The sequence below is a fragment of the Ceratina calcarata genome, unplaced genomic scaffold, assembly GCF_001652005.2.
Source record: "Ceratina calcarata isolate Rehan_Ccalc_2016 unplaced genomic scaffold, ASM165200v1 scaffold216.2, whole genome shotgun sequence".
Classification (NCBI taxonomy): domain Eukaryota; kingdom Metazoa; phylum Arthropoda; class Insecta; order Hymenoptera; family Apidae; genus Ceratina; species Ceratina calcarata.
Window position 1 is genome coordinate 18,871 of NW_017143332.1, and position 16,341 is coordinate 35,211.

General features: G+C 33.9%; 3 protein-coding genes across 8 annotated transcripts in view; all 3 read right to left on the reverse strand.

Annotated features, from left to right (window-relative positions):
- Positions 1 to 16,341, reverse strand: part of eIF3m (eukaryotic translation initiation factor 3 subunit M) — a 25,257-nt gene that overhangs the window by 7,401 nt on the left and 1,515 nt on the right. The gene's annotated exons all lie outside the window — the stretch shown is intronic.
- Positions 354 to 6,594, reverse strand: Hsc70-5 (Heat shock protein 70 cognate 5). 2 transcript variants are annotated; one of them, XM_026811391.1, is made up of 11 exons: positions 6,382 to 6,594; positions 5,949 to 6,010; positions 5,687 to 5,832; positions 3,614 to 3,737; positions 3,204 to 3,512; positions 2,860 to 3,022; positions 2,315 to 2,771; positions 1,829 to 2,125; positions 1,548 to 1,735; positions 1,323 to 1,463; positions 354 to 1,240 (listed from the first exon to the last, which is right to left on the reverse strand). In XM_026811391.1, the coding sequence occupies exons 1-11, from the start codon at positions 6,472 to 6,474 to the stop codon at positions 1,157 to 1,159; spliced, it is 2,064 nt and encodes a 687-aa protein (XP_026667192.1). In that variant the 5' UTR covers positions 6,475 to 6,594; the 3' UTR covers positions 354 to 1,156. The 2 variants fall into 2 exon arrangements, with proteins under 2 accessions (XP_026667192.1, XP_017875606.1); XM_018020117.2 differs by lacking the exons at positions 5,687 to 5,832; positions 5,949 to 6,010; positions 6,382 to 6,594 and adding exons at positions 4,078 to 4,223; positions 4,340 to 4,401; positions 4,773 to 4,984.
- On the reverse strand, positions 7,356 to 14,190 carry LOC108622319 (peroxidasin). 5 transcript variants are annotated; one of them, XR_003388826.1, is made up of 10 exons: positions 13,820 to 14,190; positions 11,226 to 11,997; positions 10,700 to 11,127; positions 9,941 to 10,188; positions 9,161 to 9,410; positions 8,978 to 9,096; positions 8,735 to 8,894; positions 8,592 to 8,666; positions 8,216 to 8,400; positions 7,356 to 7,859 (listed from the first exon to the last, which is right to left on the reverse strand). XR_003388826.1 is itself a non-coding variant. In XM_018020115.2 (9 exons), exons 1-9 carry the CDS (start codon positions 13,924 to 13,926, stop codon positions 8,370 to 8,372), a joined length of 2,190 nt encoding a protein of 729 aa, XP_017875604.2. In that variant the 5' UTR covers positions 13,927 to 14,190; the 3' UTR covers positions 7,356 to 8,369. The 5 variants fall into 5 exon arrangements, 3 of the variants coding, with proteins under 3 accessions (XP_017875604.2, XP_026667190.1, XP_026667189.1); XR_003388827.1 differs by having other exon boundaries at positions 7,356 to 8,400; positions 8,469 to 8,666; positions 13,820 to 14,189; XM_018020115.2 differs by having other exon boundaries at positions 7,356 to 8,400.

Consider the following 16,341-nt stretch of genomic DNA (forward strand, 5'->3'; position numbering starts at 1 on the left):
CCCCCTTATCCAGCTAGGCCCTTTGATTCGTGAAATTATGCATACTAACTATAAGAAATAATTACTAGATAAAGCATTAATACCTTAATCAGTAATCAATTATTTTCAACTAAGATATCAAGTAGTGAAGTACGTATACATTAAAAAAAAAATAATATTTTTTACTTTTTCTTATAAAAAAGTAAGGGAAACTACACAGATCTTAATAAAGACTCAGATATTAATTACTGTTTCTTTAAGATACTAATTCAATTCATAAAATTTTATAACAGGACATTTTACACATATTTACATTTGTTATTTGTAAATGGTTTTATTAAACACAACGAAATCATGAAATTCTATTCTAAAGGTCTGTGTGACGAATAAAAAATTTTAATAACGTGGTTATATCATAATACAATATTACATACCTAAAATAATCTACATACGCGTATTTTTTTAGAGAATAATCGGTTTTGTATCGAGCATTCTTCACACTTTCTCGTACTTATATTCTTCCACATTCATACTGGATTAACAAAATTCTGCCATTACAAAGTATACCACGTCGTACTTCTGTTAATTTTTGAGCTATCAATTTCCATTACTATTTTCTTAATGTGGCCAAATTAGTCGAAATTAACATATGTTTTAAAACTTTTTGCATATAACGATACAAAATTTGATAGCAACAGTCCTATAATGCAAGCAGTTATGTACAGAATTTACAATTTCACTTGCATTTATAAAATTGTAATTGGATGCATAATAAATAAGATACTATGTATATTATTTCCTTGTAAAAGTTTACATTTACATGTTTACGTTTTTAAATTATTTATTAGTACGAATTGAAATTAAAAAATTCTTGATCTTTTTTGAAATTCTTTATGGGGTCATCCAAATAGGAATTACGACCATTGAAGTTTTCATCAATACTTTACCTTCTCAATTTAAATTGAAGTATGCATTATAGTAATTCACGTATGGTCCAAAATTAACATATCAAAACTACACTGCCCATTTTCGATACTAATTTGTTGCACGGCTTATAACGACGTATTTTACTTGACTGCGCAAGATTCGTACTCCTACAGCTGTGTGTAAACAATTAATTTTTTATCTGAATATAATTAATTTATTTTACGCAAATATAATTTTTATTTGAACGTAATTAATTCTTCTCCTCTTTCTTTTCTCCCCTTTCTTCCTGTTGTTGCTCTTGCTGTTGATTTTGTCCTTCCCGTTCAGCAGCCATCTATTTATAAGTAAATAAGTTGTATATGAAATACATTAAAATGATTAAATATTTACGATTAACAGTTATCTAAATTAGGTACCTTCTTGTATGCCATTTCGAACAATTTGAGACTCGCTTGCTGTAATTCGTTTGTTTGCCTCTTAATTTCTTCCGGTTCAATATCGTCTTTTTTACCTAATGTCTCTCGCATTTTCGCAACCAATTCTCTAAGTTTATCACACTGTAAAAAAAGATTAAATAATAATATGGAAAAAGGAACAAATTGGCGTAATTTAATATATCACTGTCTCATATGTGGCTTTACCTCATCTTGCGGTAATTGTGGTTTGAATTCTTCCAATTTCGATTCCGTATCGTGAATAATACCTTCAGCTTGATTCACAGCTTCAACTCTTTCCTTTTTGATTTTATCTTGTTTGGCGTATTGTTCAGCATTTTTCACCATATTTTCGATCTCATCTTTGCTTAGACCGCCACTTGATTGAATGACGACTGTAAGTAAAAATAAAAAATTGAAAGATGAAGTATAATTTATATGGCAACTGTTCAAATTAAAATTATTTATCAATTAATCTATACACATACTTTGTTGTTCCTTTCCAGTTCCTTTGTCTCTAGCAGATACATGAACAATACCATTAGCATCGATGTCAAACGTAACTTCTATTTGTGGCACTCCTCTCGGCGCAGGTGGAATTCCAACAAGAGTAAATTGTCCGAGGAGTTTGTTGTCGGAAGCCATTTCTCTTTCACCTTGATGTACTTTAATTTCTACTTGAGTCTGACCATCGGCAGCTGTGGAGAACACTTGACTCTTTTTGGTAGGAATAGTCGTATTCCGGGAAATCAATCGGGTGAAGACGCCACCTAATGTCTCGATTCCTAAAAAAAGAAAATATTAATTTTTAGCGACATTCTAAACATATTTAATGAGGTGTACATGTATTTCATTAATCAAGGTAACTCAGCTGAGTGCACTCTTCATTCTGATATCAGAGAGAAGATTAGTTCTTATAAACATCATAGTTTAAAAGCAATATAATTCAAATATATAGAGAAACAATTATTTACCAAGTGATAAAGGAGTAACATCCAAAAGAAGAACGTCCGTTACATCTCCCGCAAGTACACCACCCTGAACTGCAGCACCAACTGCTACAGCTTCATCAGGGTTTACAGCCTTTGAAGGTTGTCGACCGAAAATGTCTTGTACAGTTTGCTGAACTTTAGGCACTCTCGTCATGCCACCAACCAGTAGTACTTCACCAATATCAGATCTTGTTACTTCAGCATCGGACAGCGCTTTTTGACATGGTTGAATGGTACGTTTAATTAACTCGCCAACAAGGCTCTCAAATTTACTCCTTGAAAGCTTCAGGTTTAAGTGTTTTGGACCACTCGAATCCATCGTTAAATAAGGTAAGTTTATATCAGTTTGTAAGGAACTAGATAATTCTATCTTTGCCTTTTCAGCTGCTTCTTTCAATCTTTGCATAGCCATTGCGTCCTTAGCTACATCTATACCTTGCTACAAAAGAAAATAATTCTAAAATACTGTACATAATTTGATAAAACTGTACAAAACAGAAGAATCATTTCAATACGTATATACATACATCTTTCTTAAATTCCGATACAAGATAATTAACCAATGCATTGTCAAAGTCTTCTCCTCCTAAGAAGGTGTCTCCGTTTGTAGACTTCACTTCGAACACCCCTTTTTGAATTTCCAAAATAGAAATATCAAAAGTACCACCTCCCAAATCGTATACTGCAATACTAAAAGATATACGTTAGATTTCTCTTTTGTTAACATAAATGAAAGTGAACATCACTGAATAAATCAGTAAGTGTCTTCAGCATAATACAGTGTTTCTAAGAGACGAAAAATAATGACATCATTCTCATTGGTATAGTGTATAAATATATACATCCTATGTCAAGATACTACGATTCTTACATTTTATCTTCTGTCTTGTCCATTCCATATGCAAGGGCAGCAGCCGTCGGTTCATTAATTACTCTAAGTACATTAAGACCGGCAATTTGACCAGCGTCTTTGGTAGCCTGTCTTTGTGAATCGTTGAAATATGCAGGGACAGTAATTACAGCATTCTTCACCGAAGTATTTAGATATGATTCTGCTGTTTCTTTCATCTTTATGAGTACAAATGCACCAATTTGACTAGGGGAATACATTTTACCATCTCCTCCTTGTACCCACGCATCTCCATTAGAAGCTCGAACAATTTTATAAGAAACAGATTTCCTATAAAGTAATACTTACACTATTATTACCACGTTACTGTAAAATACTGATAGAATATTGATAAATAACATTCCTATGTGTACATATGTACTGATACATACATATCTTTTTTTACTTCAGGATCTTCGAATTTTCGTCCAATTAGTCGTTTCGTAGCGTAGAATGTATTTGCTGAATTTGTGACTGCTTGACGTTTAGCTGGCATACCAACCAAACGTTCACCTTCTGAAATTACAAACGTTTCATTTTGTTTTTTTAAATGAAGACTGCAAAATAATATTTTAAATTAAATATGTTCTAAAATCTTATATTCCTATAATGAAAATTTTCAGATTAAGAAAACTATAAGGTTAGACGACTTAATGATCTCTGGCTATCATAAGATTCATTGAGATTCAGGAACTATATTGTCATATATATATATACCACACACGGTAAAACTAGTAAATGATTCTGTGATATATATTCTAAATATTGCTCGTTTACTATGCACAGTTACAATAAAGAAACATATTTGTTTGAGCAATAAACTGGTTAATGTATTTAGCAATGATATAGTTCCAACCTTTGGTAAATGCTACATAAGATGGAGTTGTTCTTGATCCTTCTGCATTTTCTATAACTTTAGCTTGTTTTCCTTCCATAACAGCTACACATGAGAATGTTGTTCCCAAATCGATACCAATAACTGCACCTTTGACACCTTCTGATCTAAGTGAATAAATAATGATTCCAATGATCATATTTACTGATATAGTATTACATTATTGTCAATTATACATGAAAACTAAATATTTAACTAATTCAATTATGTAACATCTATTTACTTGTGTCGATATTGATGCAGATCAGTAAATCGTTGGGGTATGTTGAATGTAGGAGCCGCAGCCTGAAAAATATTTTAATATATAAGTACCAAACATATACAGATAGAATTCATAATTCTTGTTAAATATAACATTTAATGTACATGTAAATATTTATAGTATTATGCTTTTTCATAAAATTGACATAAATATATCGATAGAAATTAAATGAGAAAATGATCACGTGCCGGCAGCGAAATCGGCAATGTTTAAATTTCATTTAAAGGAACAATGGATAGATGTACGATACGGGCAAAAAGAAAAGATAAATGTCACAACTTTAATCTCATACGGCATAATCAATTGGTATTAACAACGTGCAAAGGTAATACGGCGAGAAAACGTTCGGCAAATAAGACTAAACGGCGTGTCGTGAACCACCATCAGAACTTACATTTTTTAGTATTGTGCTGAATTGTTGTTTCCTGGCGATGTCGCAGGTTATACTACTACAGTTACGTGTTAACAACCTGGCAGCTGTAAGCATCTTGATTTGAAACGTTTTATCGGTTTAATTTATGAAAAACCTATAACGAGACGCGGACACCCCAACTTCACGTGTAGTGATGCAACCTTCACAGAGACTTCTAATGCGCATACTATGAGCGTAGTAGGAGACTTCCACTTCGTGAACCAATGTGGGAAACCTCTATTTAACCAATCAAAATTTGGTTCTCACAGAATGGACCAGTCAATGCGTTGCCTGGCCTTCTCGTATTTCGTCACTCGAGAATTATCCCGAATATTCTACTATAATAGATACCGTAATCACTAATCAAATTTGATATAAAAGATTAAAATCTCGGTTAAGTAAATTATATAAATGCCCATTTAAATTATGTACGATTGTGATTAAAATTACCATCTGTTGTTACATTGCTATGCCAAACAGATATTGTTCAACAACTAAAAACATGTGCGGATATTACGGTTTATCGTTTCCGGAATTTAAAAGATGATCTGCTATCACGTGTAATAGTTCACGTGTATTAGTTGCGTGTAATAATTTAGTCAAAATAATATTTTAAATTAAATATGTTCTAAAATCTTATATTCCTATAATGAAAATTTTCAGATTAAGAAAACTATAAGGTTAGACGACTTAATGATCTCTGGCTATCATAAGATTCATTGAGATTCAGGAACTATATTGTCATATATATATATACCACACACGGTAAAACTAGTAAATGATTCTGTGATATATATTCTAAATATTGCTCGTTTACTATGCACAGTTACAATAAAGAAACATATTTGTTTGAGCAATAAACTGGTTAATGTATTTAGCAATGATATAGTTCCAACCTTTGGTAAATGCTACATAAGATGGAGTTGTTCTTGATCCTTCTGCATTTTCTATAACTTTAGCTTGTTTTCCTTCCATAACAGCTACACATGAGAATGTTGTTCCCAAATCGATACCAATAACTGCACCTTTGACACCTTCTGATCTAAGTGAATAAATAATGATTCCAATGATCATATTTACTGATATAGTATTACATTATTGTCAATTATACATGAAAACTAAATATTTAACTAATTCAATTATGTAACATCTATTTACTTGTGTCGATATTGATGCAGATCAGTAAATCGTTGGGGTATGTTGAATGTAGGAGCCGCAGCCTGAAAAATATTTTAATATATAAGTACCAAACATATACAGATAGAATTCATAATTCTTGTTAAATATAACATTTAATGTACATGTAAATATTTATAGTATTATGCTTTTTCATAAAATTGACATAAATATATCGATAGAAATTAAATGAGAAAATGATCACGTGCCGGCAGCGAAATCGGCAATGTTTAAATTTCATTTAAAGGAACAATGGATAGATGTACGATACGGGCAAAAAGAAAAGATAAATGTCACAACTTTAATCTCATACGGCATAATCAATTGGTATTAACAACGTGCAAAGGTAATACGGCGAGAAAACGTTCGGCAAATAAGACTAAACGGCGTGTCGTGAACCACCATCAGAACTTACATTTTTTAGTATTGTGCTGAATTGTTGTTTCCTGGCGATGTCGCAGGTTATACTACTACAGTTACGTGTTAACAACCTGGCAGCTGTAAGCATCTTGATTTGAAACGTTTTATCGGTTTAATTTATGAAAAACCTATAACGAGACGCGGACACCCCAACTTCACGTGTAGTGATGCAACCTTCACAGAGACTTCTAATGCGCATACTATGAGCGTAGTAGGAGACTTCCACTTCGTGAACCAATGTGGGAAACCTCTATTTAACCAATCAAAATTTGGTTCTCACAGAATGGACCAGTCAATGCGTTGCCTGGCCTTCTCGTATTTCGTCACTCGAGAATTATCCCGAATATTCTACTATAATAGATACCGTAATCACTAATCAAATTTGATATAAAAGATTAAAATCTCGGTTAAGTAAATTATATAAATGCCCATTTAAATTATGTACGATTGTGATTAAAATTACCATCTGTTGTTACATTGCTATGCCAAACAGATATTGTTCAACAACTAAAAACATGTGCGGATATTACGGTTTATCGTTTCCGGAATTTAAAAGATGATCTGCTATCACGTGTAATAGTTCACGTGTATTAGTTGCGTGTAATAATTTAGCTTTGTAGATATAATGTATCATAACTATTTTCGAATACAATACATATTATTTGATTTAAGTAATTATATAGATCCTTATCGTTAAATTTATAAAAAAAAACTTAGAAAGAATATAAATAATATGGAAAAGAAATATGGAATGTGTACATATATTATACTTATATGTAAATAAGAAATTTGTTTACAGATTTACTAACACATTTTAATTAATAATAACTAACATATTTTAATAAATAAAATACATTGATGGATATTTATTACAGTTTTGTAAAAATAGTAAATATACAATAATCTTAGCAAAAATATATATATATATTATTAGTAGGATTTAAAAAGACAAAATGATATAACTCTTGATAACTTTATGTATGTATACTTATTTAATTATAGGTATGCTTATTATGTAATATAGTAGAACTACGATTATCTGAACTAACTAATTGCAGTTAAGATGGTCGGCAAATCAAATTTTTCGGATAATCGAGCGGTACATCATTAATATATATTTCACAGAGAAACTTATATTTCAAATATTACATTTTACTCGCGTTACTCTGATTTGTTTTAATTATCTTTGTTCTCTCAATTTTTTGTGCTATTAAATTGCACATTTTTCTTATGTTCATAATTCAACAGGAGCATTTTCTATTTGGGCTTCATACTATCTGATATCCGTCTCTGATGCTATAAATTTCTCAGTTCTCCTCTTCTTTTTTGACAAAACCATTCATATACAGTCATATAAAGGATTTTATCGGTAGCAAATTTTATACTTTTTCGTATGAATTTCGTTGAAGCCTCGCTACAATTCATGGTTTCACGCTTCGTCTCTTTATGTCATAAACTGTTGATTTTCCACTCCTGTAAGAAGCTGCTACTTCAATTATGATTTCACCATTTTCCAATCGAATTAGGCGACTCACTTATAACAACATTTGTAAATTATCAATTTTGATAATTTTCAGTTACAAAATATTTTAATATGTTTCGAGCAGAAAATAAAATGTATGAATTTTGTAATGTTAAATGTCCTCATAACAGTTATACAATTATATAAACAACAATATTTAACAATATTTTAACTATACAAGATGTTCGGCTACTGATGGGAACAGTTTTAAGAGGTAATTCTAAAAGTTAAAGTATGGCAAAACTCAAGAATGAACAAATTGTGTCCGAGGCTCCAGTTTTTAATTAGCAGCAACTAAAAATTGCACCTGATAGTAGATAAAGCATATCGCCTGTGAATCTCAGGCGCAATATGCTCTTAAAACTCCAAATGCTAACATATCTTCTAGCGGTTACCGGTGTATTGGGCACATTGCATTTTGGAGATCATTACTAATTCGAGGATCGTCACCGTGTAGGTAGTCATCCGCAAAGTACAACGTTCCCGATGTAACTGTAACCAATTGCAATTTTATTATTCGTGATTTTTACCTCGTTTTGGCTTCTAGGAACTTCTCCCACAATTTTTTCCGCCAGTAGTCAACTATCCTGCATTACTATACATATAAACGCTGTTCTCCACTTAATAGAATATAAGAGACAATATTTGTTTATGTACAATTACAGACAATAAAAAACATTTACGAATCGTTTTTTTCTTTCCAAAGAAAAAGATTTGGTGATCCACTCATGTGTACCGTGCAATTTATCATTTCGTTCCTAGAAATTACAATTATCTGTTACTAAACATGTATCTGTTACTAAACATTACAAACGAAACTACTTACAAAAATCGATCTCTCAGAAGAAACGCTCTAGGTTGCATCCAATGTATTCTTTCACCATTGTAGCATAAAATCTGTGCCATTGTTACTTTCCGAATTTCTTCTAATTGACTTAAGGTAAACGATCCCGGACTGTTTGCATTTTCATACCAATATCTATCACCTGAACGATGCGAGAAAGTTAAGTTTGCAGTTTGATTATCAAAAATAATAATGATTAATCACGAATGAAAGAAGTTTCTTTACCAGAACGAATATTCCGAAAAGTGCGACCCAATAAACATAGAAATGTAGGTCCTAAAACTGAGTCGGATAAAGGTGCCTCCGAAAGTAATCCTGTCACTAAATCTATATCCTGTATATTCCTAAAAATGGTAGGAGTTAAAGTAATTAATAATAGTATTATCGTAGTTAGAAATATTCCCTCACCTATAAACATTTCGTAATCTTTCTATAGTATCTTTGGTCATCGTTCCTCTGAGACTTTCGAAATTAGCGGTGTTTGGTAAATTGCAGAATGTTCGCCACCTGACATAGGGCGGCAAACCGTGGTCCCTTCCCTGTTGTATGATTTGTGCAGCATAATCCACAGCGATATCATTGCTCTTTCCATCATGAAAGTATCGTTCCAGCAGGATTTCATTTAGTCCCGGTGGTGATGGCTTCCTAGAATGTCCCGCTATCGCGGAAATTAAATCTTGCATCCTAAACCGCCATTAAAACCAAGTTCTCATATGGGATAATATGTCAGTATGTGAGCCAATATCGAAAAATGTATTAATATAACAATTGTATCGTTATAATAGAAATGTTAAAAGTTTGGCATTTAAAACACTATGAATAAATACGAACGACATAGACACGTGCTATCGCTTCAATGCTATTAATTAAATAGTTCGATAAAAAAATAGTTCAAATATTTTTTTGTTACATACTTTCTTTTAGTGTTGATAAAAAGTAGAGTATAAAAAAATATTGCGTTAGGAACAACTTTAAATTTGTTCTTAAGTGTAGTTCAAACTGGTTTAAAACTGTTTACCAAATCAACGATTGTGAAATTACTTTTGGACTATAAGAAACAATTTTAAAACCTCTAGTTTCGAAACTGTTCTGAATTACATGGTTTTTGGTCCGGATATTAAGAAATGAGGATATTAGGTATTCGTAGATACTACTCGACGGAACTGTGTTTACGTGAACTAAACTGACCTGTAGCGCCAGCGATTAAACGATCAATAGCACCAGCTTCATAGATCTCTTGCGGAGCGTAGAAGGCCGATAGTAAAGACCTTTCTCCAGACTTCAACGCCGATCGCGAGTCAACTAGGTCGAAGGTTTTTGGGGTCAGCGTGGCAATGAAGAAGAGCCCAGCAGACGCAGCAACGTTCGAAAGTGTCGCATCCGTTCGTTTGTTATAGCCCCGAAAGTAGCCTCGATGCGTTAAGCGCAGCTCGTATCTTTCATTTGAAAATTGATTAATTTTATTACACATATCCTTTTGTGTAACATGTAACGCAAAATAAATAGACTGCGGATTTTTATGTAATTAAATATTTAAAGTAGAGTTTCAGGGAATAAAATCTAAATATGTTCTCCTTTCACGTATTGTTCCTGCATACCACGTGCATTATTTTCATCATATTTATATGTGTTATAAATTCAAAAAATTTGCAGTCTAAATATAAAAGTTATGTGAAAAATCTTTTATCTTTTACGTACGAAGTTGTTTAAAAAATGATTAATATTTAAATCATCTTCAAAAAAGGCACTTTTAACACTTCTTCACAAAATTTTTAAGGATTTAAGTTGGCTTAGCTGTAAGTTACGAATCAATAGAACAATAACTACCTTAATTACTACAAGTGAAAGAATAACATATCTGCCTTATGATTTCTTGAACGAATGAGACGTCAATCCATCAAATTAATTTATTTGTAAATTACATAAAGCCGAAGAGAGAAGACGTACTTGTCGAGAGTTGTTTCGCCGAGAACAACAGGTAGAAACTCATTATAAGTTATATGCTCCATTTCCGCGATAACAATCCTCCTTGCTTCATGGTAAAGTCTCTCGTCGTCCCAATGAGAATTCAATCGACCCAACTCCGTGGAGACTCGATTGTGTTCGCGCAGGAAAAGTACATGCATCAAAGTTAGGCCAGGATTTTCGTTTATCCGTGAGTCCCCACTGAAGAAACACGGGAATGCTTTGCTCGTGCTTCGGCAACTTTCCAATTTTAATGAAGGCATCGGCAAGTTTTTTCTTTGCGTATTAAGTAAACCGCCCCTGCCGGATCGCAGAGCCTTTGCTACTTCTTCTGAACTTCCGTACAATGGGGAGAGGTCTAAATACGATGAAGCTTGGTTGATTTGTTGCCGAGGACCCAATTTGCACCCCTATGTTGAAAGGTACTTTTATACTCCATATACTACTTTTGGCTGACTCGTCATTCTCTTGAGTCAATTTACTTGACTTCCACCCGCCTGTTTATTACCTGTAGTGAATTTCCTGGGTGTGGCGCGGACCTAGAATATTCCATGCAACCGATTGCGTTGTCGGCACGAATCGGAAAGCATTCTGGATGAAAATGTTCGTAACCGACATTGCAGCATTTCAACTTGGCACCATCGGGCAGTTCCATCTTTGGCGTGTGCGCGAGATCGTGAATTAGAAATTGACCGAACAATGCAGTAAGCGCCATTAGATATGGATGTTTAACGTCCGATCCACCGGAATGTACTTTCAAGGAAACATCCCTGGCGCTAGGCAGATCCGTACGTGGCAGAGAAACACCGTCGATGTACTCGGGTGGTAAAAAACGCACGTAAGCTTCCAAAGCTGCGCCCCATGTTGAGTGCAACCCATTATTACATTTTCCGCTGTGCGTTCTGTACCGAGGATCTACATTTTTACAACTGGCCATCACTTCCAAGAACGTAGAAGACCCTGGACAATTGATAGCGGCTACGGACGTTAACATGGAGGATGCTTCTTTCGATGACATGTTCAAAGCTTCTACCAACGTTACTGCCATCGCTTCGATCCGTAAAGCTTTCCTTGACAGGTTTTGAGCGTGCTCGGTCATTTCATGCGACGCACCGAGGAACCACGACGGCGAACCGTAATTTAAGTGCGTACGCGAGTTCAGAATCGCTCGTTCTGCTTGATTGTACTTTTCCATTGAAATGTTCGTACGCTTACCAAGGTCTCGCAACATATTTGACGGTAGAATCGTACCTTCGGCGAATACGAGCATGACAAGGAATCTGTGAATCGGAATCTAAAGATAGGAAATATAGACTTGTTCTTACGTAAAATTACAAATGGTTCAATAAAGTTTTTTAATCGATTGTAATGAAGTATATTATTTGAATTATTTCTAATACGAAATATTATTGAATTAAACGCATAGAAAACTTAATAGCAGTCATAGACGTTTAAAAGAAAAGCTGTGAGAACCGAAAAGGCTTGCTCAATACCAAGTACAACTTCTTACAGCAGTTCTATTATTATGCATAGTTTCTCCAAGAGTAATCTCATTATACGGGCGTCATCAATTATCTGTAATAAGGCTGGAACTATGCATGAACCAAATGCTTTCAGTATCGTGAGAGCGGAAAGGAATGGTCTACTTTTTGCTGTAGAGAGTGTTTATTGCTGAATTAAGTACCTGAGGATGTTTTACAAATCCGAAAGCAATTTTTATTATTCCAAGAGCAGAAAATACATTTAATTAACGCCATACAAAAGTTTCGCGGTATTACGAGTCTACTGAGCATTAACATTGTGAGAATATATATCTAATAGAATGCTAGAAACCCCATGGGTTACAACTTCCACTTAAGGCGAACTCGTGAGAAATCGTATGTAACTTCTATTATATGGCAGTGCACCATCATGTTACCTAATAATTGTCATGTAAATTCAATGGTTGTCTTATTTCCTAACTCGACAATGACGCGATAGGATCAACCATTAAAAACACAATTATAGGGTTGGGCGCGTTCGAATTAGAATTTCTCGCCGTTGCATATTATGTATATAGAACTACATGTATAACTAATCTTTCACGCGATAAAAACACGAGAAGAGTTCGAGTAGAATTCGCATGATTTTCCTGATAAATTAGCCTTTTCGTTACTAGAAGAAAGAAACGGATTCACCGATACGAAGCGGATCGCGTGACTTGCTTCAACATTTATCGCAAGAGCTGCAATGAACCTCGCGAGACCTTGTATAGAGGATGGTATTTCGCCTCATTTTACTTGTCCTATTGTTCGTCGTTCATGTTAAATTCATTCGTCGCTTCACTCAAGTAACATCCCGTTAGTCGTTTCTGGCAACCAATAGTTAAGTATTTTTTTGCTATCAAAACGATGTAGTATGCTGTGCATAAATGGAACAAATTCGTCCGATCTTAAGAGGAGATCTGTTTGACATTTAGGATCTTCCTGGTTGTTTTGTGATTCTCTTATGTAACGTTCTCTGTTCCCATGATTAGTACCCATATAAAGCGATGGAAGCTGTTACTCGGGGCTGTGATCTGTTCTCATTAAAGAAGTTTCATTTTGCTTCGACATTTAATTTGATAATGTTAATTTTGTGAAATTGTTGTGTTAATCTCTAGTGATTGTTTTGCTATTTTTTATCTTTCTATATTAGTATCATTTGTGAATATCGTGTGAAATCTTATGACTCTTACATCCAATACAATTGTAAATAAAATAAATTCGAATTCTATATTTAATATTCATAACTAATAATTTAACATTTTACAGTATATTTTGATTTTACTCATTATATGTCTTGTTAAAAATGCGTCTACAACCGATTGACAGACAATACAAGCGGAGTGTTGCTAATTAACACAGCTCTTTTTTATATACTCTACAACACCTACTATGATATTTTATTGATATATTATTTGACATAATTTTTAAAACATGAGTAAAAATCAATAAAATACTGTCCTACAATAAAATTATTTGATATACGCCAATTTGATTCGTTGACAAAAAATACTCAAATGTATGATGTATCTTAATATTTGTACCGGTTATCACGCAAAATGAAAGCAGAAATACTTACCGCGCAAAAAAGACAAATATACTGTTGATTAGTGATCTTCTCGCACGTATCGTCATTTTTTCAACACTATCGCACATAATGATAATGGATAACACGTAACAAAACATCGATTATGTTAATGCCCGATAAGGAATCATTCGCCTACAGTAGAACGATTTGCGACGAGTATCTATAGGTAGACGGGAACGCGAAGCGACAAACCTGAACTGGAGAGACGAGAGACCGATCCTCGAACGAAAGTAAAACTTGAATCCATCCTAAGTATGCGCTAAGTCTGAAGAGTGGGGCCCAATCTAAGGATAATGTTAATACAGGGTGTCAACAATGCACAGCGCGCTGCAAGCTATATAATTTGCAAGCTAAATAAATTGTGGTAGTATTATCCTTAACTCATAGTAATTTATACTTTTAATGTTAAACTAATTTTGTTTAAATAAGAAAAAAATGATAATAATATAAGAATATAAAATGTGACAAACATTTACTGTATAGATGTTTATTGCATACAACATTAATCCGCTAATCAATTAATTAATCAGTTAATTATAATGTTCTTATACGAAATACAATTGAATAGTGCTGGGGTCAACGCCATTCGGATAATACAGGCACACCTGTTATTTCCATGTCCCTATGTTTTTAAATTTAGATAAGCGAGAACAGCATTCGGATAAATAGAAGCCCGCATCCTTTCCCCATTTCGCTATGTCCGGATAACTGATTGAACTGATCGAAAAACGAGAAAAAGTGTATAAATCCCCGCAAAAAGCATTTGATTTTAATTAGCTTCCTGATGGTTAAGTAAAAGTTCGTCAAATTTTTCTCGTGTTTTGACCATTGTACGACGTTGGTTTTGAATTGGTTCGAATACACAAAGTTCTATTGTGAATATGTTGTGCCTGTCCCATATTTTTATTCCAATGCTGCAAATGTTCTGATTATTTAATTAACAATTAACAGGATCATTTATATGAAACATGTTTACTTCACTACAAATGATGCGGAATTTAAAAAATAACAATAACTCATAATATCGTACAATGTAAAAAAGCTCATGTAAAAAGTCATGAACGCATGTAATGTAAAAGTAGATGAAAATTTTACATAGATGAGCGTGGTAAATTTTCTTAGTTCAGTGTATACTACTGTTTGACATTTACCAGCAGTGGCATTTTACATACATTAATTACGTAATTACCACGTAGTAATTACGTACGAAAACGGAAAGATACTTGGTTCTCGATTCAGGCATTCATAACTTTAAAAATATTAAAAACACTGTTGTATTTATTTTATATTTCTATTATGCCAAAGTTATAGAAATATGAGTAGAAATTAGGACGCGAGTAGGGATTGAGATGTTTCTTCTTCTTCAACTTCATTTTTAGGTGATGATTAAAGATTATAAAAATAGAAAAAAAGAACCAACGATACACGGAGTTCCCACCCGGTCACTCATCCAAGTACATACTACCCATACCCAGCGCATCTTAACTTCGGTGATCAGACAAGAACCGGTGTTTTTTTTTTTAAATTTTTTATTTATATGTCACATGATACGTAGTATTTTGCATAAATGGGAAAATAAACAAAGAAGCCAATCTTTTAATCCTAAACTTACAATTAGACAGAATAGCTTGCTGCGCTCGTTGCTATCTAATATTAAAATAATATAAGAGAACTGTATTTGGTATAAAACTAATCCGTCTATTATATATTACCTAATTACCTATAAAACTGTGAACGAGAACCAGTGTTCATCCTGCCTGTTAATACGGGTAATACAGGCTGGTACAGGGCAGGGTTCATATAATTTGTCGCTCGGCCGGAAAGTGGGAAAAACGCGACCATGGTGGGGACGGTGGGGACTGGTACTTGATGGGGGTATGCTAGGCATGGTCAGCGAAGGCGCATGAGGGGAATAGTAGTGGGGATCGAAATATGGGCGAAAAAGAGGGGAAGCGAGCCGTGTGCGACAAATTATACGAACCCTGGGCTGGTGTGTATGATAGTTAAGAGCACGGTCGTATATACAGGTCGGGAAACTCCAATGGTGGGGGTACAGCTCTTATCTGCCACAGTTGTAATTATAAAAGTCGCCACTTGGTCGCCATGTGCTGCAATCAAGTCCTGAAAGCTGCGAAGTAACTGTGTACTCACCATAGAGATAATATAAATAGAGGAGGGAAGCCCATGGATATATGTATTCCTATATCCATGGGGGAGCCATAGGAGTCTCTGTAAGCGGAAAGATTCGGCGAGTAGAGAGAGAGAAAGAATTTGTGGCACTATCTGTTCTTCTCTATTGGCGCATGCGCACTGCTCAGTAGCAGCCGCAGCGACAACAAATTATTTATCTCATTGTACAGAATTATATAGACAAACGATTAAAACACGTAAGTGACAAATTAAGCGACATAAAATATCGAATAAGAGCACTGTACAATAAACTAACTATTTTTAAGGACTAAGGTTAGGATACATTTTGCATATTTTGTTTCGTACAAATATTTTTATATATG

Excerpts from the sequence above, each read along its gene's own strand:
- Hsc70-5 (XM_026811391.1), bottom strand. The coding sequence starts at position 6,474 with ATGCTTACAGCTGCCAGGTTGTTAACACGTAACTGTAGTAGTATAACC. Across the intron at positions 6,011-6,381 it reads TCAGCACAATACTAAAAAAT|GCTGCGGCTCCTACATTCAA; the intron begins GTAAGTTCTGAT and ends AATATTTTTCAG. Across the intron at positions 3,023-3,203 it reads GACAAGACAGAAGATAAAAT|TATTGCAGTATACGATTTGG; the intron begins GTAAGAATCGTA and ends TATATCTTTTAG.
- LOC108622319 (XM_018020115.2), bottom strand. The coding sequence starts at position 13,926 with ATGTTTTGTTACGTGTTATCCATTATCATTATGTGCGATAGTGTTGAA. Across the intron at positions 10,189-10,699 it reads GGCGAAACAACTCTCGACAA|ATACGAGCTGCGCTTAACGC; the intron begins GTACGTCTTCTC and ends TTCAAATGAAAG. Across the intron at positions 8,667-8,734 it reads CTTCTGAGAGATCGATTTTT|GAACGAAATGATAAATTGCA; the intron begins GTAAGTAGTTTC and ends TGTAATTTCTAG.